Below are 25,447 nucleotides of genomic sequence, written 5' to 3' on the forward strand. Positions count from 1 at the left end.
CCAAGTAGTTCTCTTGTCCAACAAGTACTTTTAACACTTATGCTAAATAGATATTTTAATACTTAATACTTAACCTCGAGATAAAGGTACATGCTTGTTTGTAATTTAAAATTGTTCATTTTCTTTGCCTTAATTTATTCAGCTTAACCTTTTCTTCCTTTAGAAATAATGAGAACTTAATGACATACTAATTTAACCGACGTTATTCGAATTTGAACCTCATCCAATATGTGCCCCTATCTAAGAACAATACAATAATTATAAGTTATTATTAAATTAATTTTTAGAAATTATATGGAATAAAATAAGAGAGAACGATAAATTACTATACTAAAATAAACTAAAATACTATTTAGTTACTACACTAAACTAAGCTAAAATATTGTTTAACTACTATAGCAAAATAAGGAGACTCATTCTAGAATAAATTTATTCTTATTCCACAAGTGCACTGCTTAGTTCTTTGTAAAAGTGTAGCATTTGATAGTAATTTAGTATTATCCTAGGTACCAAATTAATTTTTCACAAACAAGCAAATAATGCATAAAACTAAGCATATGTTTAACGAAAACAGTTTTACATAATAAGAACAACCAAACAAGTGATTTGCTTCTCTAGATGCAGTCTCTACATATACATGTATTTTCTGATACATATGCTTCTGTAGATTAATGTATAACCAAGGGCTCTAAGCAGCTTAGCAACAAGTTCATCAACATACTAGTCTTTTGACATCAGCCAACAGTTGTGCAATGAAATGAAAGGAAACCAAAATCTTCCAACATAAGAAGGAAATAAAAACAATAGAATTGAAGACAACGTTCTATTGAACCAAATTCCTCCAAAAGGAACCAAAAGATAAATGTAATCAATAACATTCCATAGCCCTCGTTTTTTCCTCGAATGGTGAGGCAAATCCTATGTAACTAGTTTCTTGTCAATGAGCATGCTAAATAACCCATCAGAAGTTACAGCATGCAGTAATGGCAGCCGACTCAAAACATACAATTAGTATCCCCTCAGCCAAACAAGTAAAAAAAAAAAATACTGAGGCATATATTGTTAATCATCACCTAGACCTCCCTCTTTTCCCAGATTTTCCTCTCCCACGACCTCGGCCAGAACTTGCTGCTTTCTCAGGAGAACCCTTGTCATTTTTAGGGCGCCCTCTTTTCCGCCCTGACTGCTTGTCCACTGTGGCCACCCCTTTAGTTCCCCTTCCTCGGCCTCTGTGAGAAGGCTTGCGTCCACGCTTACCATTACTGCCTCCAATCTCCCCATTTGCATCTTCATCATCCTCACTTTCATCTTCTTCTTCCTCTGACTCTGATGAATCTTCATGCTTCTTCCTATTTCTGGAACTTGGAGCAGAATTAGCAACACTCCTTTTAGATGTGCTCTTACTAGTTGTGGAAGTCTCGTTACCATCCTTTACTGTGCCTGCAGCAAAGCTTTAGGTAAGACATTGTTTTTGAACGTTGGCATCCATATGGTGGCATGGTTATATACATTAATAAGCTTTTAATGATCACATAGATACTCATAACTTAAACCCTACTTGGATGGAGAGAAAAAGAGGAGAAAGTTGCGGGAGAAAACAGCTTTCTCCTGTTTGGATTGACTATTTCATTTAATGGAAAGAAGGGGAGAGAAAAGAAGTCCTTCCAAGTTCTAAGTCTTTTTTCCTCTCCAAAAGTGTAAGGGAGAAAAGAATAGGTTTTCTTTTCCTTTTACATGTATAGAAACAAAAGGAGAGAAAATCTTCTTTTATTTTTCCTTTCTCAGTCTTTTTCCTCTCCTGTTTCTTCTTTTCCTTCTTATTCTCTCCATCCAAATATAGTGTTAGTATTAAACCCCCATCGCATGAAATGGGGCCAGGAGTTTCCTAAATAGAATTTAAAAGTTTAATCAAAGGAGAAAAGCAATAATTTGTAATGAATATGGTAAATAGACTATAGATAGAAGAGAAATAGCTTACCTTCATTGGATGCATCACCATCATAGACCTCAAGCTGTAAGTATTTTCCGTTAGTTGAGAAAGTAGATCTAAATAATATGAGCAAAAACTATCTTCTAGCCAGCCACAAGTACAGAAACTGTAATAATAGTAAGAAGACTAACTATAACTTTGGAAAATCAGAACATAAAGATATAACATAAACGATGTAACAAACAATATATTGTGCTGAACAGAAAAATGATGCAATCAAATAGAAAAGTAAGGATGTAAGACTTTCGTAAGCTTTTGGCCCAGTGTGTGATTTCTCAATTTTTAACATTGATTTAAAGATTTTAATAATGATACAAGTATCTTTTAAAGGAAAAAAGTTTTTATGAAAATTCATATTACCTTTGTCCTGAGAAAGCAAATTGGTGAAACAAATAATAGACATCATGAAGAAATAAGGGCTTTCCAATACATGTAAGAATAATAAAGTGATTTCACTCTGCCACAAGATTTTTATAAGACTTGGCTCTCTAAACTACTCTGGAAGGAGTGTGTCGGATTGCACAACCATTCCCATCCAGCGCAGTCTTCATGTAGGTGAGACTAAGGGAGATGTGGACGGAGAGGGAAGTAAGATACGATTTGCGATGCAGCAACAGGATCAAGAAAAAAGATGATGAAGAAAGGATTAAATAACCTAGATCAGACCAGACAACTCAATTTGATTTGCTCAAACACTTTTAGCAAAATAACACTTAGATCCTCTGAGGACTATGTCCCAATATCACCTAGACCCCCTTAAAAAATAAAAGTTGACACTATTAACCCCTGAACTACTTATGTTTCGACATAACCCTTTAATTAGCATACGTTCCTTCCCAATATCTGCCAACCTCTCTCCCTCTGCTGCAGTCCAAGTGCATAAGTACTTCAGGCAATTTTGTGAAATAAACTTTTCTAGATGTCTTTAGTATCAACTTCTTTACTTTAGGGGTCCAAGTGAAACCAGGTCATAACTAAAGAGTTTGGGCATGATTTAGCCAAAATTCTATAACCTAAATTATAGGTTTTTGGGTCTGGTCAATCGAGTACAAAAACTATATCGAACCAAACACATTTTTCATAAGTTTAACAGATACAGATCCCGTAGGGGTAGGGCATATCCAACCGAGGAACCCATTTCTAATCTTCTTCTCCTTACTTCTTACCCACATAATCATTGCTACCCTATCTCCTCTTCCTCCCCTCCTTTCTCTCTCCCCCTCCGCCAACTATCATTTCCTCCCACCTCTCTCTCTCTTTTTATCAAGGCAAGACAGTCATCACTCGTTAAACAAGTGCAGGCAACACAAATATCTCGTGCTACTTTGTATATAAAAACTCTTTCAAGGAAATTCACAATGAAACAAAATTCTGTGAAAATCACTGCCACAACTTGAATTTTGGTTGTAGTAACAATATACAAGAAAGTTCTGATATGCTTTAGAAAAGACGAAGAATGAAAAGGAAGGTACAACACACACAATCAAAACTTAACCAACGATAAGACTACTACTATCTATTTCTATAATATTTCGAATAAGCACCACAGGACCATAACTGTAGTACAAGTCGCCAAGCTGTATCAATGAAGGTTCAAAGTTTCGATTTCCATTTCAGCCCCCAAAAAAAAACATTTTGGAGTTTTGATTGGTTTCAAAGTTTTGGCCTTTTTGGTTTTGATCTTTTTCAAATAATAAAAAAATATATAATTCTAAAAAGATGACAGAAAATTTAAGAAAAATCAGACAGTTAGGAACTCACACATTATAAAGAAATAAATCAATAATCACTACAAATTGAGGAAACTTCATCAAGGATCATGCAAATGTTGGTGGTCGTCATCATCCTCATCACGGCAACAAAAATGATACTAATGATGAGGATCATACTCATAGAATATCGATCTCATAAGTCCTTCCATGTTGTAGAAAGAAACAGTAGACTTGATGCTCTTAAGTCTTGATATGCTTCCCAAGCATCATGCTAAATACCACTATAGTTCCATAACTATAACAATGTCTCAACCCCTCCGAGTAGATATGACTGTAGCATCAGCAGGAACAAAAAAAACCCTGATAATGTCCATGTGCATCATGTGGTATAATCACCTCCTTGAGTCCCTCCCTCCACCTCTAAGATAAATGTCTCCTTTGAGTCCCTACCTACTTACTGAAGTAGTAATTAATAAGCTGCTTTAATTCTGAAAATATATATCACCATTAACTTAATTGTTATGATATACTTTTGTTCTAGTTTGATATGAAAATTATCAAACACAAAAATTATAAGATAAGGACAAATCATCAAGATATGTAAGCAAAAGGGAATACAGAATAGAAATCATATTTATAATCACCTTCTCCAGCCGATCACCTGCTTTTGCTCTATCTATGACAATCATAGAAAGGCCCCATCCACATCCAACACTACAGCAGGTATTTTCAAGTTAAAAAAAGAAATATATACATGAAAACATACACTTAAAGAGAATATATACTCACACATATATAAAATATATCAGAATTCAGTATGAAATCAGGAAATTGATTATTTACCTAGTCACATGCATACCGTCAAGGATATCAACCTTTTTTGGATTTGCAGAAGACCTATAAATGCAAAGAGGCTCATATATTCAAAAAGTCTACTAGGACACTTCCAAAAAACAACCATAGAATATAGTCATAGAATTGGAACAAGTTATCAACATTGCCGAAGGAAACATACTTCTGTCCTTGGGGTCCATATCCCAGCTCCCCATGTTGAGCATGACCCCAAGATATGCATGAATCGTCAGCACCAACAACATGGTGCATGTTACCAGAAGCCATACAGCGGATATTCCAACCGCTGCAAATGAAAGATATTATCTATCAGGCAAAGATTCAGATTGAAAAAACAGAATGGCAATAAAGCAGAGCTTATATAAATGTTTTAACATGTGAAAAAAAGTAGACAGAAGAGAATGACAATTTTAATGGATAAAACGTGGAAATCAAGGTAAAAACAAAAAGTAAATTTAATGTGTTTGGTTGAGATATATGAAACAAATAGATGGATAACATACATCAAAATACCATGAGAAAAACATCAATGTAAAATGTCAATAAAATATCAAGTTTGGGTTTCTACTCAAGGTGGAAATCTAGCTTAAGCCATGTAAAGCCAAGATAAGAGAAATTCCCTTCAGGTTAGAATTCCAAAAGGCAGCTTATTTATATCTTTACTAGAGATATCAAGGTAGAAAGAAAGTAGTGGAAAAAGGTATGTTTGGGTGATATTTTCCAAACTGCAAACTGCACCTCCAATCAGACAATTAGTTGTTTCAATAATTTTAGGGTGTATCGGGGTTTTTGTAGATTCCTTGCTCCCTATAGTCCATAAAGAACCCTAGTTAATTAAGTCCATGAAAAATAACCTCCAGTTAAGCCAATCACAATCACATAAATGGCCATCCATCCAAGAAAAAGAGTGAATGCAAGCAAAAAGAAAAACATTATTTTATTCCTTCCTCTTTCTTTTGTACATAAAACCAACGATAGTCGTGCTAGTGGCACATGCCATGCCGTGCCACTATTAGCACGCCCTCGGCACATCCTGATGTACCAATGACACACATCTAATATAATTATTAAAAAAAATAACTTTAGAATATATAGAGATGTTTTTAAGTCTTCGATATGTTAGTCTTTACTTTCTAGTTCAAAAATATGTATTAAAACAAACATAATAGTCTTTTATCTTTAGATTATATTTGTAAATGACTTATTTTATAAAAGATAAAACAATTGTCAAATACAAATACTATTCAACACATAATATGATTAAATATATTTATTAAAACTAATATTAATAACTGAACACTCCATAATATAATTAAATATTCCATAATATAATTAAATATTCCATAATATAATTAAACACATAATAACATTCAACAAATAATATTAAAATTGATTGATAAAAAATTTAAAAAAAGTTTAAAAAAATAGGCTTCATATGTCAAATCATATTTGTTAAGAAAATGACTGAAGTTGATTTCATAATAAGTAACAAAAATAGGGAAAAAAAACAGCTCGACATCGGCACAGGAGTGTGCCACTAGCACACCCCGTGCCAAGTGCCCCTGCCACCATCGACACGACCATCCTTACATAAAACATGTATTATTTGCATGAATAAGCATTAAAAAGGAAACACATAACGTGATAGAACTTCTAGATTTTAATGAAGTATTTCTACTTTTTCTGGATTTTTGCTGAGTACTCTAGAATTTTCTCAATTGAAAAATATGATTGAACATATTAATAATATCATGATCCAACAAAGAATAGCTAGGTGATACCCCAGCCTATGAGTCAAGTGATCTCAGGTTCAATCCCCATCTTATGCAAGAAAAAGTGAGCAAAAGAAAAAAGAAACAACTTTGCCCGCTTGGCTCGGCAATGTTTTGGCTCGAAGTTGCCAGCTTGACAACGGTTTAGCAATGGCTTGGCGGCATATATCCGCTTAGAGGTTGGATTGGGCAGTTTGATATTTTGGCTAGGCTAGGTGGGTCTGTTTATAGCTCAGTTATTAGGAAGGTTAGCCTAACTATCTAGTCCATTATCTAATATATAATGGAGCACAACGTTCTTGTGTGTGTGTGTGTGTGTGTGTGTGTGTGTTAGGATATTTTCTTCTCTTCTTCAAGTTCATTGATCGTAGTCATCAAATTAGACCCAACAGCTCAAGATAAAGAAAAAAAAAAAGAAGGCAGCTGCTGCCATAGGGCATTATAGAATTAGGCTTAGATTTTGGTGTTAAGTGTATAGCCCTCTTGCTCATCAGGTCATGATCTAATAGATATAACCAACCCTTACATATAACTCTTATTTTGAACATTTGACTTGGTGTGAGAGTCAATTGATGGAGATCTTGCAAATCTTAGACAAAGCCCAGCTCAATACTGCAGAAAACACCTTGAGTTATGATGGATTTACCAAAATGCCTTTAATGCCCCACCTATGTACCATTCGTGGTCAACCGATTATGCCCAATTGATTACACACTTCAATTAACCAAGCTTCCACGCACACCATAGCTGCCTAAAAAATCTCTGATCTCCCTCACATATTCTCTTCTCTCCTCTATCATCTCCTCTCGAAATGCATTGAAAAGAAAAGGAAAACCCTAGACTCCATAGTTTTTCTCAACAAATCAAGAAATAAAGTTTCAGTCAATTCCAATCCAGATCTGTCGAAACATATTGGGATCAGAGATCTTTCCTTGAAACCAACCTTCTAGACTGGTTTTGGGTCAGTTTCAATTGGACCAGGCCGAAATGAGCAATTTTCGGACCAAATGTTGACAAGTCGAGTCCAACCTGGATTTGAAACCTATATTAATATTAGCGTTTTGTTCTTTCTCACGCTTTCAACTTTTCCCCTTCAGTCTATCTCCTATTGCATCTCGGCCTTCTTGAACCGATGACGGCAAGCCACAATGAGCATTGATGACGAGATCAACCTCTGACAAGTAGATCTTCGGCAATATGTATATGTGCATATACATATTTCTTTGATTAGGGAATTTTTTCATCTCTCCATCTCTTTTCACTTGCTCTGCTCTCTCCCTTTCTCTTCACTGTTGCAACCCTATCTTTATTGCTATAGTAGCCTAAGAGAGATAAAAAGAGAGACAGAGAGCTACTGGAAAGAGAGGGGTAGAGACTAGAGAGCGATGGATGATTTTTTCCCCCATGTTATTTTTCTGAATGTTTCCTTCATTTTATAATAACTTTAATGTGGCATCAATTTCCAGTTAGATCATTTAAACAATTATTATATTAGCCTAATGTGCGGAGGGATGTCTGGACTATTTTGCTTGGCTATTGGATTGGTTATTAGTCTAGGTAATTAGATCTAAACATTTTGGAATCCTCAAGAAAACTCTTAGGCTTTCTACTCAACCTTTGGATTTCCCAAGGAACTTTTGGATTTCCCAAGGATCCTTTGGACTTACCAACATGACTTATTAACTCCCTTTAACATTTCGTCGTCCCCTCTTTTTTATAAAATCTACGAAGCCCCTCGAGGAAGAAATTGTTGGAAGGTAATCTAGTATTTTTCTTCTCCACATAAATATCTCATTTTCTCTTCTACACTAAATCCCTCCAATAGTCTTTGTGGATTTCCATCGCTATCTCCTTTCTAAAAACCTGCCATAATCATTGTAGATTTCTACTTTATCACTTTGCTCTACTTTTATGCATTTTTTGTTGAGGAATTTTCTGCAATTAAATGAGAACCATTGGAGCCCAAGGTTGAAGATGAAGGCAAGACGTAAGGCTAAACATTACCTTCACATTGGGTGGGAGCAATATCCTACTTTATATACCCTATTTTGATCATTTCAATGCCTCACTAGAAAATCTTACAGCTATCTATGAATTCTTGAAGCTTAGACCTATCTTTAGCCCATGCTGATTTGATCTAAGACTAAGAGTTGATACATTATTCTTTTTGGTCTTTCTTTTGGTTATAAATTCAGACTTACTAAATTATTAAGTATAAGTTGAACCTAATCTTGCTTAATTTTAGTGGGAGGCTTTATGATCATTTATTGTTTCTGTTCTTTGTAGTAATTTAAAAAAGTAGTAGTTGCAACGCTTCTTAAACAGGAAAAGAAAGAAAAAAAAATTAAGATTGTAAGAGCTTTAACTAACAGTCTAAAAAGGAAAGTATGAGGGAAGGGACCTTAAATCCATAACTGGCTTAGGGTACATCCAATCATCACCAGTGTTCTTCATTTTCCCCCACATGTACAACTGCCCTCCTCCTGAAAAAAGCAAAAACTCTATCAACTTAACAACAAGAATATTTGATGGAGCAATTTTTCTGAATTTCTCCCAACTTCACGCACAAAGCACTTTTCAGAAAATCGAGTTTGATTCTAATTGAATATTCTTTCTTTGAACCCTTTCTGTCAACCTTATGAAACGTACAAGCTGCTGAGAATAAAATCTGAACTAGTGGGATCAAAATGTAAAACTGAAAGGTAGGGTCTGAAGTGCAAAATCCATGAAAAATACTTAGTATGGGAAAATACAATTTTCCCACCATTTCATTAGTAGTACCATCTAATTGGTTGATCAACTAGGGAGAGTTCAAGAGATAGCCATTTAATTAAACATAAATCAACTCAAAGATAATGCAAGAGGAGATTAAAGATAAACATAAAATATTTCCTTCAAATTTAAAATAAGCCACTTAAGACAGATATGATTAAGATAAACAACTAGGCATGACTTTGATCGAGCCACAAATTAAAAAATAAATAAAAGAAACATATAGATTTTTGGTGCCACTAAAGTACTAAAAAAAGCTTAAGAATATAACATCATGCAGTACTACAGGAATCTAAAAATATGCATGCACAACTATTTATGTTGAATATAATTATTTCTAGCCTGTTATGTGTTATATAATCCATATAAAAGGTTTGAGGTTCTATAGGTAAAAATCCGCCTTTGCTTTTGGCAATTTCAAGTTCTTTTTTTAAATAAAATAAAAAATCTTAAACAAGAGTTAGGAAACCAGTAAAAAAGTTTAAAAGTCAACGATGGCCGTGTCGTGCCACCATCGGCACACCTCAGCACGCTCCATCGTGCCAGTGGCACACATTTAAAATATTTTTAATAAACTATTTAAGATATTTAAAGATGTTTTTTCCGTCTTCGAAATGTCAATCTTTAGTTTTTTTGTTTAAATATATGTATTAAAAGTTTAAAATCTACATTATAATGTTTTATCTTTAAATTATTTTTGTAAATGACATATTTTATTAAAGATAAAGCAACAGTTAAATTTTAAATAATCTTCAACACGTACTATAATTGAAGACATTCATTAAAACTAATATTAATGATTGAACACTCTATAATATAATTGAACACATAATATTAATCAATAATAGTTTAATAATTAAAATTAATATCTACTTATACGTAAAATGATAAGGAGAATCAAATACTTCATTTGTCGGCACAAGAATAACACAAAAATATTATATTAAATACTGTCGATATTCTTCAAAACTTATTCAGTGATAGTATTGCTTATTGTAACGTCTCACATCGTCTTCATACAAATAGAAATTTTATAATTATCCTATAATATGATATGAATATTGTACATGTACGGTAATGAACGACAGATACACCATAAGCATATGCAGATTATAGATATAGAGTATAATAATGATGTTCTGGCTCTAGTGGGTGTGATTAATATAATGGTAATTATAATAAACTCATCATCCTGTGGGTGCACCTCTCCTAATGTCCTGTTACCTACACACTTAAGTCCTCTATAAAAAAAATACCTCTAAAAAGGTTGTGTAACAAAGGCACATGTCTTATCTCCATTATCACCGCCAACGGACTGAATCTTGTTATTATCATCATCACCATCACTATCACCATCACTATCATTATTATCATCTCTAGTCTCATTATCATCAATTTTATCTAAGCATTCTAAATGATCAATTGATCAGTTGATTTGACAATGACTGATGAAAATTAAAAAAATTTAAAAAGAATGGCTCCATATGGCATAATGACTGGCACGGGGCCATGCCAGCTCGACACTACTCGACACAGGTCAGCACGAGGTTGTGCCACTGGCACACCCCGTGCCAAATGCCGTACCATTACCGGCACGGCAAGTGCATAGCCATCCATGATAAAAGTAATAGAAAGTTTTGCAGAATGAAATACCACACGAACACACAAAGAACTATGGGATAAATCATACTTATACAGGTGGCAGCAGCCACTAGTAACAATGAGATCTCTCTTATAAAAGAAAAGGAAAATAAGATAAAAGGATAGAATAGAGAAAATATCATATGATGACAACTATACATATCTTTGGTTGCTTTAGTTTTTCTCAATTAATCCGTGGTATCTAAGGCCCAATTGCAGTGTTGACATAACAATCATGCTGGATATTATAAGAGGAAAGAGGACATGTAGAGGGTACGGGTTTGACTCAAAAAATAGTGAGAAAAAGAAAGTGAATAAGAAATAATTAGTCCTTTTGGGTTAGCTCAGGGAGTAAAATTTGGGTGTAAAAGATCCCAAATCCAGCCAAATAATCTAAATTATAAAAGATTAGGGCAGGTTCAACAATAAAATATACAATAAACTATCAGCATAAAGTTGAATGTTTCAACCCTTCTTAACCAAATAGGAGAGACAGCTAGGGGTGGCAAGAATTGACTCGATAACCTGACACGATATACCAGTTTGGGTTTAGTTTAATTGAGTTCGGGTTATAAATGGTTCAATCCGCCTAAATCAATTATTAATCGGGTCATGTTCAGGTTTATACCACTGACCTGTTTGACCAATTTAACTCGTTTAAATATACGGATCGAGTAGAGTCAACTCGCAAACCTAATGGATATATATATATTGCTAACCCTAAATCCCTAAGTCTCTAACTCGCTCACTCACTCTCACAACGGTATTATCCCCCATCAAAAGAAAGCCTCGTCTCTCCGCACTTCTCACACTGTCGTCGCCAGCCAGATCTCCTCACTCCTCACTCCTCACACCATTGTGGCCCATCAGATCTCCTCACTCTTCCACATGGTCATCGCCTCCTCCCATTTCCCACATCCTCCGCTTCTTCCACTCCACCCCGAAGGGGCTGAGTACATCAAGAAGAGCTGGTATGCTGGCCTTTATTAGATGCTTAATTGGTTTTAGGGGTTTTATGAGTTCATGTTCTAGGTTGTAGATCAAACTATATTAGCAAAATTGAGATTTTTAACTAGAATGGTACATCAAGTATGATGAAATTCGTGCTTGCTTTGCGATGGCATTGAGATATTCTCTATAATGCTGACTACATTTTTCACTAACCATTTTTACTACAATGCTTTAGATCTATTCAATTGGTTTGTTAGATTTGTTTAATCACTGATTTACTCTAATCTTTTACTGCATTGACATGTTCCAATTTGCTAGTAGCATTATATGTTCCAATGTTTTACTGCATTGTTAGATCTGCTGGTTAAATACTTAGATCTGCTTGTTAGCATATTTTTACTGTACGTGTACTAAAATCTGCTGTAACTTTGCTCAAAAATTTTACTAGACATCTTCGATGACTGGGACATTTGTCAAGATCAAAGTAGGATCTTTAAGAATGTATCAGATCAGGTTTGATCATGGATCATGGCGTTTCTTGCAATATGCCTATAAGATGAAGTATGACCTCTGTTTTAAGAAGAATTGATGAATATTGTTTCCCTCAGAATTTTTTTGTCAAATATCTTACTCATCCTATAGTGGCATCTTATCCATATGCCTTTTTACCCTTGATCATAAATGTGAATATGCTGAACTAATTTCCAACGTATGTCATATACAAACTGTAGAGGGGAAGTATCAACTTTATGAAATTCATTTCCACTTGCATATCTGTATGCATTTGGTCCATGTCTTTGGTTTCAATGTAATCGTTTTATTTTCTCTTCACCAGTTAGTAGCCAGAAAGCTAGTGGAAAAGTTGGGCCGCATCTGCTGGCAGATGCTCCTAGAATTAATAATGAAGAAGAAACCTATATAAAAAGATCAATTATGCCACTGGCACCAAATTTTTATTGCAATAGTTTCTATATATAATATTGATGTTTGGTATGAGAATCTAAGCCTTTCTTTTTCTCTATCATCCTTATCTTAGTTATTTACATTCTCTTTTATTCTTTTTGACAGGATCGTAATATTTGAACAATAAAACAGAGAGCTCAATGTTATTATTTATTTATTTCAAACTATTTGTAATTTATAATGGATTATGTACTTAATGTTGGTAGATGTTGGTGGTAAAATTGTGAATTTGAAACTATATTTGATTTATTGTAATTGGGAGATTGTTAGATTTGAAGGTTAGAAGCTAAAATTAAAATTAGTATCTAGACTTATTTACTTAATGTTGGTTGTTAATGGTTGAATTAATGTATGGATTTTATTCGAATTGAATTTATGGTTGAATGCTTAGAACTGTTATTTTTGTATTGTATAAATTTTGAGTTGAAAAGATACTATTTTATTTGTATAATTGACCATTTATATAGGATAAATCAGTAAATATTGATTTATATATGGGTAAATGTTATTTGTGTCATGTTAAATAGATTATCGTACTATGTTAATGGGTCATGTTAACATGACCCGTTTATTAAATGAGTTACATGGGTCATGTTCGTATATACTAAATGCAATCCATTTAATAATTAGGTCATGTTCTTGTCAAGATGAATCTAACCCGGCCCAAACCTACTTAACACGACCCGATTGCCACCACTAGGGACAGACAGTCTTCATGTGAGGTACATCCAAAGTTTGGTCAATGATGAGCTGCAGGTTGTGCTAAGAGCATAGCCTGTGATGTTCTAGTTGTGATCTCGTAATAATCGATGTTATGTACTTGGCTCCTTAAAGTGTCACATCAAAAGAACAACCATGGCTGTTCCAAGTTTGAGAAATAGGAGAAGCAAGGTATCATTACCATGGAAGGCATCTAATCAATCACAATAAATCAATAATGTAGACATCTCGCCTGGTGAGGAAGGAATGAAGGGCAAGAGTGTTTAAACTCAAACAAAGGGAATACCTTGGGGATATCTTTTCCACCTCTTTCACACTGTGAAGGGCTCAAAATAAATAATTTCACCGTTAGCTACATCAAAATCAAATGCAATAGTAGTTAGGTTGCTGAGATTTATGAAAGGTTGATCATTGTCATGAAGTGGCCAGGTTAAGGGGCTTAATAAGAACCAGCTGAGCCAATTCAGTGAAGGTTAACAAGCCAAGGTTATAAAAGAAATAATGGAAAACTTTTAACTCCTCAGCAAATAAAGAAAAAACCAACTACACATGAAACCAAAGAAAACAGTCTCAACTTATAAAAATGTATCTTGAGTTTCTGATGCACATATGCAGGACATACTTCTCAATTAAAAACAACTTTTCCAGCAGGAAAATAGATGAATACAAATTTCTATTGACTGTGGCAGATAGAATAGAGATGCATGCTATTATGTGAAACATAAGCATGTGTCTGACTCAGCGAATTTTTTAATCTAGAAGCAACAACAGAAAGTTTCTCTCTTTGTTGAAAAACATGAAGTTGCATGTATACAGTAAAAATAATATCACATTAAAGCAATGAATGGGATCCTATAAAAAGGTTGGATACTACGATCAAATCATCCAATCAGGTTCTCAACTCTTAAAACAATTCGGAAAGCCAATTTGGGTGTGGCTGAAAAGTTCATGCATGAATGTGCAAAGTAACATATGTTTACATACATTACGTCAAATCCTGTAACTAACAAAGGGCAGCTATAGGACACATTTAAAGCACATGTCGATAATCACAGACTTCTTGTCCATCATGTGAAATAGTTCAATTAATTTAATAATCACCAAGGGTTAAGACACTTCTGATTTAGTATAAACTATAAAGACAAGCATTAAACTTGCCGTAGATGGAAACTGGTACCATCAGTTTAAAATTAAGTAATAAAGGACAAGAATAATTTACACCCAAAATCCTAAACCAAGAAATTAAGAGTAAATATTGCCTTCATGTTGGTCAAAATGACATAGAAAGGCATACACAAGCAACATACAAAACCAAGCTATTATTAGGGAAAAATCTAATGTCTGGAGTTAAAGAAAATAAAATTAAATCAAGAAAAAGAAGCATTCATATCAGACTTGCAGGGATAAGAGGGATTACCAGCAGTACAAGCGGAACTGGCAGAACCAGCCGAAACCACAGCACTGGGTGGCAGAACATTGTGCTTTTGAAATACTTCAACAAGACGAGGAACCCACTCATCCTTTTGTTCTCGATGACCCAGCCTAAATCAAGGAAATTTTTGAAAGAACTAATTCATATTCATCTAGCTCAGACGTAACATATCTGTTTTATATTTACAGCCTAGTGTAGTTACTATCCAACCAAAGAGAAACAAAAATGAACCAAAAAGTTGCTTTTTAACCATGCTCACCTTCCATATCCACCAAATCCCCATCTGGAGGCAAAAAAAGAAAAAGGGAGTGCAAGCAAAGTTCAGAGAAATTTAAAAATCAGAAGAATTCTTAATACTATGAATGCTAGCCATGTATGTGAAAAGAAGACGCAGATACGAAGACAAAGACAACTTAGTTAATCACAACAAATGAAAAAAAATCATACAAGCAGGAGAAAACAATGAAAATGGTTATGGCACCTACGTGTAAACAAAGCCGCTTGAATCGACAGCAACTAGACGCAAATGCGTGGATCAAGAGAACAACAACATCAATTTTTTGTCAGAATGCATGATAACTTGGAATAAAAGGAAAAGTCATGAGAAAACCTGTGTGATTTGTCCCACAAGCAACTTTTACAATAGTTTTCCCAGATAATGCAGCTATCGGTCGTGGACGAGGCTGAGGCTCATAAGCTAGCTTCACAGATCCATCTTTCACATTATACTGCAAGATGAAACACATCAAATGTATCACAGGTAAATTTATTAATAGCTCCTGTCAAAGGAACGATCATCCAGACCTCATTGTCAGTTCCATGTCCAAGTTGGCCATATTGCGGAAGACCACCTGACCTACATACCATAGTAGAAGAGAACAATTCTTCAAAAAATTGATGTGCAGCCCTATTTACTACAGGCCTATAAGTTCAAATCCACTGAACCAAGATAAATGTATTTAGGAATTAAAAATCATATTCCTGCAAAACATACAGTATAGAGGAGCCTTCAGTCTGTGTTAGCCATACAGTAAAATCAGCACCACAAACAGCATTTGTTGCTTCAGTAACCAAACAGGGGACTGGATATGGTTCAATTTCTGGAAAACAACAGAAAATGACTTAATTATTAAATCAAATCTTTTGGCCCAAACTTCACAATGAAGTTAGCTTGTCTATCTATCACAAGCTAAAATAACTCAAGATTTGCTAGAGATGAATAATTGTATGCATCATGTCAAGGTAATCTGCATTATAGATCATTTTTCACTTCATTCCCCTAAATAAAAATGACATAATTATTAGCTGTTATTAATAATTTTAGGAGAACCAGACCAGTGAGGAGCTCTTAATGGGCCATCAAGCAATAATTAGTACAGGTCACCACCTAAGTAGAAATGGTTGGTGCTTTGGCAACAACATTTCTGCGCTCCTTTACCATCCCGGGACAATACATGCTAAGTAACACACATTATGCTGCAGAAACTTACAAAGTTAAAACCTTGGTATTATGTCTTAATTTTAAAAAGTAGAAAGACTGTCATAGTGTATCAATACACAAGATTTTTAATAGAATTAATTGTTAGACATGTATATAATATGACACTAACCAATTTCACTTTCAAGCTCCACTAGCTACCTAGACACTGTGTCTAAGTAGTTGCCCACACATTGCAAAATTGGCAATAATAGATTTTATTTAAGTTCTTTCTTCTAGGTATAAGAACCCAAAAGGACCTCATCTTACAAATGAGATGAGGCTAGCAATATTAAATGCCCTCTCCACCAACGATGGCCCTGCCAACGGCACGTGCTAGTCGACACAAGATGTGCCGAGCAACACACCTCAGCACACCCTTGTGTGCCAGTAGCATGCCTTTACATGCCATGCCACTAGCACACCCTGTGCCAAGCACCGTGCCATTCAAAATCATCTAATCAGAAACTATATACTTAAATAGCAGGCAATTAGTAATTCTCCCAATTGATAATGCATGACAGTGAAAAAAAAAATTCCTTCTCATATCTTAATTCAATAAATCATAAACCAATTAGCAATTAACTCCTCTAAATTTCTAATTAATTCCTATAATCGTATATCATAGCAGATTAAAAGTAATTAAAAAATTAAGCTAGTAAAAATTAGGAAAATTTAAGCTTGGGAAAAGAAAACAGTAAACCCATTGATTCATAATGCGAGAGAGTGGGAGAGAAAGAAACTAAGAGAGACTGAGAGAGTGAGTGAGAGAGAGAGAAGAGATGAGTATCATTGTGAGAGAAATTAACTGAGAGTGGGAGAGAGAGCATCGCATGCTACTGCCGACCGCTTGTCGCCTTCGCTGTGTCGTCGTTTTTCCCTACTGCCGGCTATGAAAGAGCTTATTCTAGAGTTTGCCAGTGAGAGATATGCAGCGAGAGACAAAGAGAGAGAGACACACAGAGAGAGAGAGAGAGAACAATAGAGATCAGCGTGGCATTTGGTTTTTTTATATTGGTTAGTTTTATTAAACTCGATCAGCTATAAAACCCGACCCACTCACTAATAACCGCATCTCGACTTGGCGAGCCGAAGCGCTTGCCCACCAAGTCACGGCCCGCCTAGCGCTATTTAGCACCTAGGCAACCTGCCAAGGCGCTTGGCTGCCTTTTGTCGGTGCCTTTCAACAAGGCAAGGCGGCCAGTGCGCCGTCCCGCCATGGCGGCCGCCTTTTCCGCTTTTTAAAACAGCAATATTGACAAAATTGATGTAAATAAAGGAGTAACATTGGATGCTACTAAAAATGACCAGAGATACAAATTGTTATAATTAGTGGCATAACTTGTTCAGTTAGGTCTCTCCATATTGTAGTTCATTCAATATTTCAAATGCATGACTTTGAGAAGGTAATAAAATAAGAAATATAATTAAGGTAGCAAGTTTGTAACGCATAGCATAATCATAACCGACCAAAAGATAGACATACCATTCTTCGTAGAACCTGTTCCCAACTGTCCATGCTTATTCATACCAAAAGAAAAGGATTTCCGATCTTCACTTACAACAACTGTATGATTCCTTCCAACGCCTGCTCTTACAATCTTATATCTGTACCATCAGCAACCTTATGTCAGCTTCAGTGTCATCCAACTGTCTTATATGATGCAGCAAATGTGACCTGACAGCATCTAACAACATGCACAATGTAATGCTATAAAGTATAAACTATAAACGGGGTTGAAAAGCTTGCAGAACATAATAACCTATAATTTGATAGTAAATTTAGAAATAATTGTTCCATGGAACTAAGTACAGCAAATCAGACAGGATTGCAAAGAAAAATCATCATATCAACTCCTTTATCCAAGAAATCAGTTCCATCTGGACCAAGTCAATGAATAATTTAATACACTTGAAATATTACAATGAGTTGAGTGCATGAGCACAAGTAGCCACCAAAGAAGGGTGAATCATCAAAGAACACTATATATCACCAACATCCGGAATGAGAAAAATCTGCAATGAAGAATAGCTTCGTATTGTTCCTGAACTCAAACAACTAAAACACAGAAGCATTACGACTATAATTTGACCTACAAGAAGACACCTAAATTGCTTTGATTTGCACAAACTCTGAGTCCGCCGATGCAAGCCTTGGAATGGGCAACAACTTGAGAGGTGGCATGGTTAAAAGTATTATTTGCAATTTTCACAGAAGGAAAGCAATCTCTCAGATAACAGTTGCAAAATAGTAATAAAAATACTTATGGTCAAGTAGTTGTTTAACTTTCATCTACTGACCATTGTTAGAAATAGAAGTTTTTAATGCCTCATCAAACTACATACAATGCCAAAAGAAAAAGATGCAAATATTACTTATAAGAATTACAATAATCATACAAGCAATTCTTGGTAGAAGCCTGTGAAAGATTTCCCGAAGAAGCAGCAGCAAAGAAGTGTTATACCAGCTTCATTAATTTTAGTTGAACATAGCTGACTATACAGAGATTGATCTAAATTCTATCTTTGGGTTGGGGTGAGAGATGGAAAAGAATGGGAAGATAGTTACTTGTATTGTCAGTAGCCTCCAATTGGATAAAATTGACAGATGGCTGAGATGGCCATATCATAAAAGTTCAAATCCATTAAAACCAAATACAACTGAAAGTTATATCACATGAAGTGCAGGCACATGCTTATTCAATGCATATATGATCCATATGTGATGTAGTATCAAGTCTTTCCCACTTCTAAAAGGAAACCTAATCTTAAGGTTTCCTAATTCTCAAAGGTTTTCTAATTCTATAGGATTCCTAATTTCAAAAGGTTTCTTATGTAGGTTTTCTATGTAGTTTCCTATTTTAAATGTCTTTCCTAATTATTTAGTTTCCTAATAGTTGTTAGTTTCCCATCTAGATTGGATTTCTAGTAATTTTAGGAGTTTTATTTGCTTTAGTATTAATCTCTATTTAAGGAGAAGTGGTGTATGATGGAGAATACACTACTTATAAAATTGAGTGTTAGTTCTAGTTTACTTCTCCTCCTCTCTTTCTCTCTTCTATTTTTCCAACGGTGATCACAAAATTTCTGCATCAGCTGCTCCAGTATGCAGATATGCAAGCACCAGCGCACATGCCAGGACTCTCCAAACTATTGTATGGGAATACATGCACATAGATGATGGCGGTACATCGAAGGAAAGGACATAATGGGTTTGCACAAGAGAAGATCAAAAAGCATATATAAAGCCATGAAACTCTTTAAAGTAATATTTCCAATGGAAGTGAATATAGCTTTTCATATAAAATTAAAAATCTTTACTTTTTAACAAGAGACTTTAACCTAAGGGAGACACAGGAATAGAAGGTTATGAAACCAACCAGTCCAATCTCCCTACAAGCAAGTTGTTTTATCTCATTTTTAGTATTCTCGTCAGCCCAAATTGGTCTAAGAATAGATAGATTCAGAAATAGTAATAACATAATTTGATGATTGCCTTTGAAGAGAGAGGCTTATATTCTCAAAGAATAAATATAGAAGGAAAGTTGCTTGAGGGAGAAAAGCACAACAAAACCCCTGATTTCCAGATATCTATATGTCATGGTGCACCTTCCTTTTAAAAATAGTAAAACCAGTGGCTCTCTCCCTCTCTCGTTGACGTAGGAAATTGGCAAATTATGTAATTCTGTGTGCACAATTTATGTTGTTTTTTTCACTATTTCACCCTAGATCCAACAATTGTACTATAGCACTTTGATAAGTTGATGAATCATATGAGACAAAATGATATATAAGCAATGGGATATCAACAAATGATTAAGGTCAAGAACAGGAACTCCTTAGGGCACAAAGTGACATCTAACAATTAGTGAATTTCAAAATAAAGCAAAGTTTTGATAAGGCATCAAGTTGCCACCCTTTTGTTCTTAAAACAAAATTCAAAAGATCTAATTATTTTGCCAGATAAATATAAATGTACACATCACTGTCCAGTTAAGTAATGTTGTCTACAAATCCCAAAAATTGCACATGGAACTACTTATAACAAGCTAACAAAAGGAACTATGATATGCATTCAGTGTCCACAACTCAAAATGAGCAATATATGTAAAAGCTGACACTGTCACTATATTTTAACAAATCTATTTAATGACATATCACAAAAAAATTTGTGCTGATTCAAGCAACTAAAAGTAGTAGTTGCCAATAAATCTTACTTGGATAGTTCAGACACAATTGTTGGCATATTATGTTGAAGGGTATCACCATGCCCTAGCTGTCCCTTCTGCCAACATATTGTAGATTAAGTATTTGGCAAAATCCAACAGTCACGAAGTAGTGTTCATACCTCATTTCGCCCCCATGTATAGCAGCGGCCTTCAACATCCAGAGCCACACAATGGCAAGAAGCTACAGTATCATTGGCAAATAGTTACCAAGTTACTGACTGTTTAAATAGTATCAACAAGCATATATGCAGCTAATGGCAGAACATGTTATGCTGGACTAGTTTTGATGACAGGAAGAGTGGAAGACAATAACATTCTTTATGAACAAGAAGAACTTTGCATTGGCCCCAAAAAAAATAGGAAAAACAAAACAAACCACTTTTAGTAACATAGTGCAAAAGAGAAGCAAACTTCATAGTTTATAACTTCATAATTCATATAACTGGCACTTCAAGAGTAACACTTATCTGATAGCATGCATAGCAGGAAAAAAGAAAGCCAGAAAATAACTCATCGTAGGATGAAGACAGTATACTAGTTTAGATGAGGGGAAAAAAGTGGAATATCTGAAAGCTCAATATAAGAGCTCTGTTTTTAGGAGTGCTATAAAGCACTACATACAGTAAAATATTAAAGAAACATTACATATGCTGTGAAGTAGTAGTGTACAGCTGTGGTTTAGGCATAATCTAGCCAAGAGTTCATTTTTAATTATATCATAGCCTGTCATGGAAGATAACGCAACTAGTACTACTTCATTATTCCCCGTGATGGAACCAAAAACAGAAAATCTCATAAATGTCGTACATTGCCATATGGCAACACTGTAGTGTTATGAAGCATCAATGTTTTTAAAGGCGGCCACCTTGGCGGGGTGGCAACCCAACCACCTTGCCATGCAGTTATGCAACCTGCTAATGGCGAGCAGGCCACCATTTATTTTTGAACGGGCCGCCTTGTCATTTGGCGGCCTGCCTTTTTCTTTTGGCAACCTGCGCGACCCGCTTAGTTGTTATAGTAGATTGGGTAAAGTCGCACTATCCAACGGATATAAAAAAAGAACTGCTAGCCCTAACCCAAATACCCAATCCCCTCATCTTCCTCTCCTTTCTCTCTTGATCGATGATAACAAGCGATAGCAGCAACGGGAGCGTCAATAACAAGCAAGTAACTCTTCTTTCTTCTCTTTTCCTCTTCTCTTTCTTCTTTCTTCTTTCTTCTTTCTTCTTCCCTTTCACTCTCAGCGCCAACGACAGCAAGCAACTACTAAGGTGGCGATCGCCTTCTCTCTCTCTCTCTCTCCCTCTCTCTCTCTCTCTAAATGGGACCTCTTAAAGAAAGCCAGAAAGGACTGTCTCAAAAAAAAGGGAGAAGCTTTAAAAGGCAACGTGCTCACCCAAAATTCTCTCCCTCTCAATAGCTACATGCACCCATAGAGCCACTTTTATTAATTTTAAATACATTAATAAAATATGTAATATAAATATATATATATATATGTATACATATTTGTAAATTATGATATTTTATTATTATGATTGTAAATTACACTATTAAAATATTTATATATACTACATTAATATATACATATATATTATCATATATAATTATTTTTTATTATTAAAGAAATTTTAGTATTAAAAATACTAAACCACCTTAGCATCCACCTTAGCACTAGGCGATGGGATGACCGCCTGAGTGGCTGCCTTTCAATACATTGTAAAGCATGATACAGATATAGATACGAATACAACACAATATTGATACATCAATATGACAATCTTAAAAATGAGGATATGATCATGATTCCCAAAATTAGAAGATGTCGAGTCAAATCAGTCATCAATATGACAATCTTAAAAATGAGGATATGATCATGATTCCCAAAATTAGAAGATGTCGAGTCAGATCAGTCTAGGATCAACCCGTTCTACCTTATCGACCAAAACTAAAAAATTATTAAAAATTCATTTTGAATCTAAATTCTAAAATATATCTCCCACAATTGATGCCCTCGGCTGCCTTATTTTTAAGTTTTCAATTTTTGCCCTCTATTTCTTACACACACTCTCTCATCCCACCCCTCACACTTTACCGAGTTCATTCGATGGTTGATCCAATAAGCCCCTCCGACTACTATGCAGGTGAACTCAGATGAGTGTTTTTTTCTTCTCATTTCTTTTCTTTCTCTTTTTCACCCACATTTTAGCTTCTTTTCATTAAAAAATTGTCAAATTCAAATTGGAATGCATCATAGTTTTTTAGTGATTTTTTTTTAGTTTTTAGGCCTCATATATGACTAATTTTTATTTTCTTATTCATTTTTTATTTTTTCTCAATTTTTAAAATATTTTGTGCATTTTAAAAATAATATTAAGAATTTTATATAATAAAATATAGTCTGATCCAATACAAACAGCCAATACAGCCAATACAGCCAATATAACCAATAAGTCTCATTTTTTCTAATGGCCAATCTCAATCTCCATACCGAGTTTTGAAACCTTGGATATGACACTAGGAATATGCACCACTTTTATCTATGTATTATCTATACATGTATATGTATAGTATAGTCAAATATGCCTCTATGGATAAAATACATAGATGTATATCAACAATGCTAACCACTTCAAGCAATTCTTTTTCATGGTTGTTGCTAGTAACAAAAACAAAGAAGAGCAGTTCAATCTATAAATAATGAGTGGATTGTAATATGAATAACTAATGTGAACCTCCTCCAAATTCATAAGTTATGCCCATAGTATAGCTTGTAGGGCAAGTGGAATCTTCCAAACCCAACTTGATTTGTCTTATTGTTGGCCTCTCAACTAATACTCACCTCTGCCTATAAGGCCAGGTGGCCTAGTCAGCCAGAAATGTATTCCAATCTACAAATACAGGGTCTTCAAAATTTGATGAGACCCAAGATCATTTCATCTAATCAGGTTGTCAATAGTGATTCTGCAATCTCTAATACCAACCTCACAAAATTTTGAATGGATATGATCTCCTGCTTTGTATAGGATCATACACAAGTTCTTCTACAGCAATTTTCAATTACTGTCCATGATTTCCGCATATTGTGCTGGTGTCTTATCAGGATTGATACGAAAGAGTACTTGACACAAACCTGTATTGGAACATGTAGACCCATATTGATTGCGGGCCAATGCTGTGCCAGTTGTGTTGGTTGGCAATATCAAACGATAATCAATACTCTGCATGCCACTAGCATGACTATCACAGTACTGCTTAGCTTATTGCTACTGCATCAGATTTGAGGGCATAATTTCATCTGTTATCATGTTCAGCAGAGATAGATTTCAACCAGAGGATAAAGAGTTATTGTTTGTGCAACTTTTAGTTGCTTCTCGTCTAGCTGTTTATCTTCGCTATTGGACAAGGTTCATATGGTTACAGTAGCCTACTGAAATAAATCTGGATGAAGCACTTGTAAATACAGAATATCTAAATCAGACAGTAGAAGGTCTAGGTCCATTTGGATTACCCCTTAAACGGCAAAGGGTAAAGGTGACGTGCAGACTTGAGAATAAATCTGAATAGAATAACGAGGCGGGCTTAGTTGTGATAATGGGGCATTGACATAATGGGACAAATATCAACCCAGGACATTGTACTAGAGGAGAAAAGAGAGAGGAAAAGAGAAGATAATCCCAATATATGCGGAAGGTTAACTAGAGGAGAATTGAGAGGAAGTAGTATGTAAACTTCCATTTAAATACTCAGGAATTTACTGGCCACAATCCAATTCTAAATAGGACTCAAGAACTTATAGTACTGATTTGGATTATAGTCAAGGCAACAAATCAAGAGAAGGAGCCATACAGCAATCTTGGAAAAAGTAAGATATACAGAAGCATGTATGAGCAGATCAACAACTTCAAATATAACTTTCTTCCAAGTATATATAAACAGCCGTAAAAAATCAGGCATAGAGAAAATATCACATGCGAATAAATTATCCTTAAGAAAAAACCGCATTTTGTTCTTGGAGTACTACATTCTTAAGGCACTCCACCAGTTGATGACTACTAAATAAATTAAACATCTTCTCAAGTTCGATAGGCATAAACCTATCAAAATGCAGCCTAGCACAACAACGCAAAACTTCCAAGCGCAGAATGAAAAAAACCACATGTAAATAAAATTTGCTTAAGAGTCAAACACAACATTCAGTGACCAAAAATTATGACTTTATATAGTTACGAGAAAAAAATCAAGATCAAATATCTCACAGAAAGAGAGAAAACAAACAAAATGCCTATATCCAAATGAATCGAACATGCAACAACAAGAAAAAAGTAGCATCCAAACAAAACGAGCAACGCAAGAAGAGATCGAACTCACTACAGCCCGAGGCTACGAAACGAATATCCACTCCCATAAGGGGCCGTAGCCGCGTCGGAGAGACCAAGTTGACGGCGAGCGAACCCAAAACCTTCCGGCCCATGGCATCCCAGTTCGTCCCACCGCAGTAGAGCAGCTCGCCATAAGCCGCCTCTGCATTCTCCAACTCCTCCGTCTTATTCTCTCCGTCGGAGGCCGACATTTTCGCCGGAGATCGGCGGGGCGGAGTTAGGGTTTTGGTCGAAGATTTGGAAAGCGGAAGCGAGAAAAGCGAATGCGAGGTGAGAGAAAGAGACTTAGAACTTACTATGTTTGGTGCGAAAGGAAGGGGATTAAATGGGGTCGGGAGAGGGAACGCGGTTATATGCTGCCACTTTGGCGAGCTAACCATTTCTTTTCTTTTCTTTTCTTCTTATTTTTCTTTTGTTTTTATTGGTAGCTGAGATGGATTGGCGCTGTCCTAAAAGATTTTTATGTGGGTCATATCATAGAGTTCTTTTATTCTTCTCAGTAAAGACAATTAGAAAGCTAGTCAACCTTTATTCAGTACTGTTTGGGATAGAGC

The 25,447-nt window shown here is 35.1% G+C and overlaps 1 protein-coding gene across 1 annotated transcript; it reads right to left on the reverse strand.

The window, feature by feature from the left end:
- Positions 1-804: 804 nt before the first annotated feature.
- On the reverse strand, positions 805-25,204 carry LOC140770733 (uncharacterized). Its single transcript, XM_073111993.1, has 16 exons — positions 24,883-25,204; positions 20,631-20,692; positions 20,500-20,567; positions 17,769-17,890; positions 15,800-15,905; positions 15,610-15,661; positions 15,416-15,533; positions 15,291-15,321; positions 15,065-15,088; positions 14,791-14,915; positions 8,728-8,809; positions 4,718-4,840; positions 4,546-4,599; positions 4,347-4,416; positions 1,979-2,012; positions 805-1,440 (listed from the first exon to the last, which is right to left on the reverse strand). The coding sequence occupies exons 1-16, from the start codon at positions 25,082-25,084 to the stop codon at positions 1,070-1,072; spliced, it is 1,644 nt and encodes a 547-aa protein (XP_072968094.1). The 5' UTR covers positions 25,085-25,204; the 3' UTR covers positions 805-1,069.
- Between the last annotated feature and the right edge of the window lie 243 nt (positions 25,205-25,447).

The sequence above is a fragment of the Typha angustifolia genome, chromosome 11, assembly GCF_048772165.1.
Source record: "Typha angustifolia cultivar Huaian chromosome 11, ASM4877216v1, whole genome shotgun sequence".
In the NCBI taxonomy this organism is placed as follows: Eukaryota; Viridiplantae; Streptophyta; class Magnoliopsida; order Poales; family Typhaceae; genus Typha; species Typha angustifolia.

What these genes read in the sequence shown, in the direction of transcription:
- LOC140770733 (XM_073111993.1), bottom strand. Translation starts at nt 25,084, where the DNA reads ATGTCGGCCTCCGACGGAGAGAATAAGACGGAGGAGTTGGAGAATGCA. An exon ending in ATTGTGTCTGAACTATCCAA is followed by an intron (nt 17,891 to 20,499) that starts GTAAGATTTATT and finishes CTGATGGTACAG; the next exon opens with ATATAAGATTGTAAGAGCAG. An exon ending in GACGGTATGCATGTGACTAG is followed by an intron (nt 4,417 to 4,545) that starts GTAAATAATCAA and finishes TACCTGCTGTAG; the next exon opens with TGTTGGATGTGGATGGGGCC.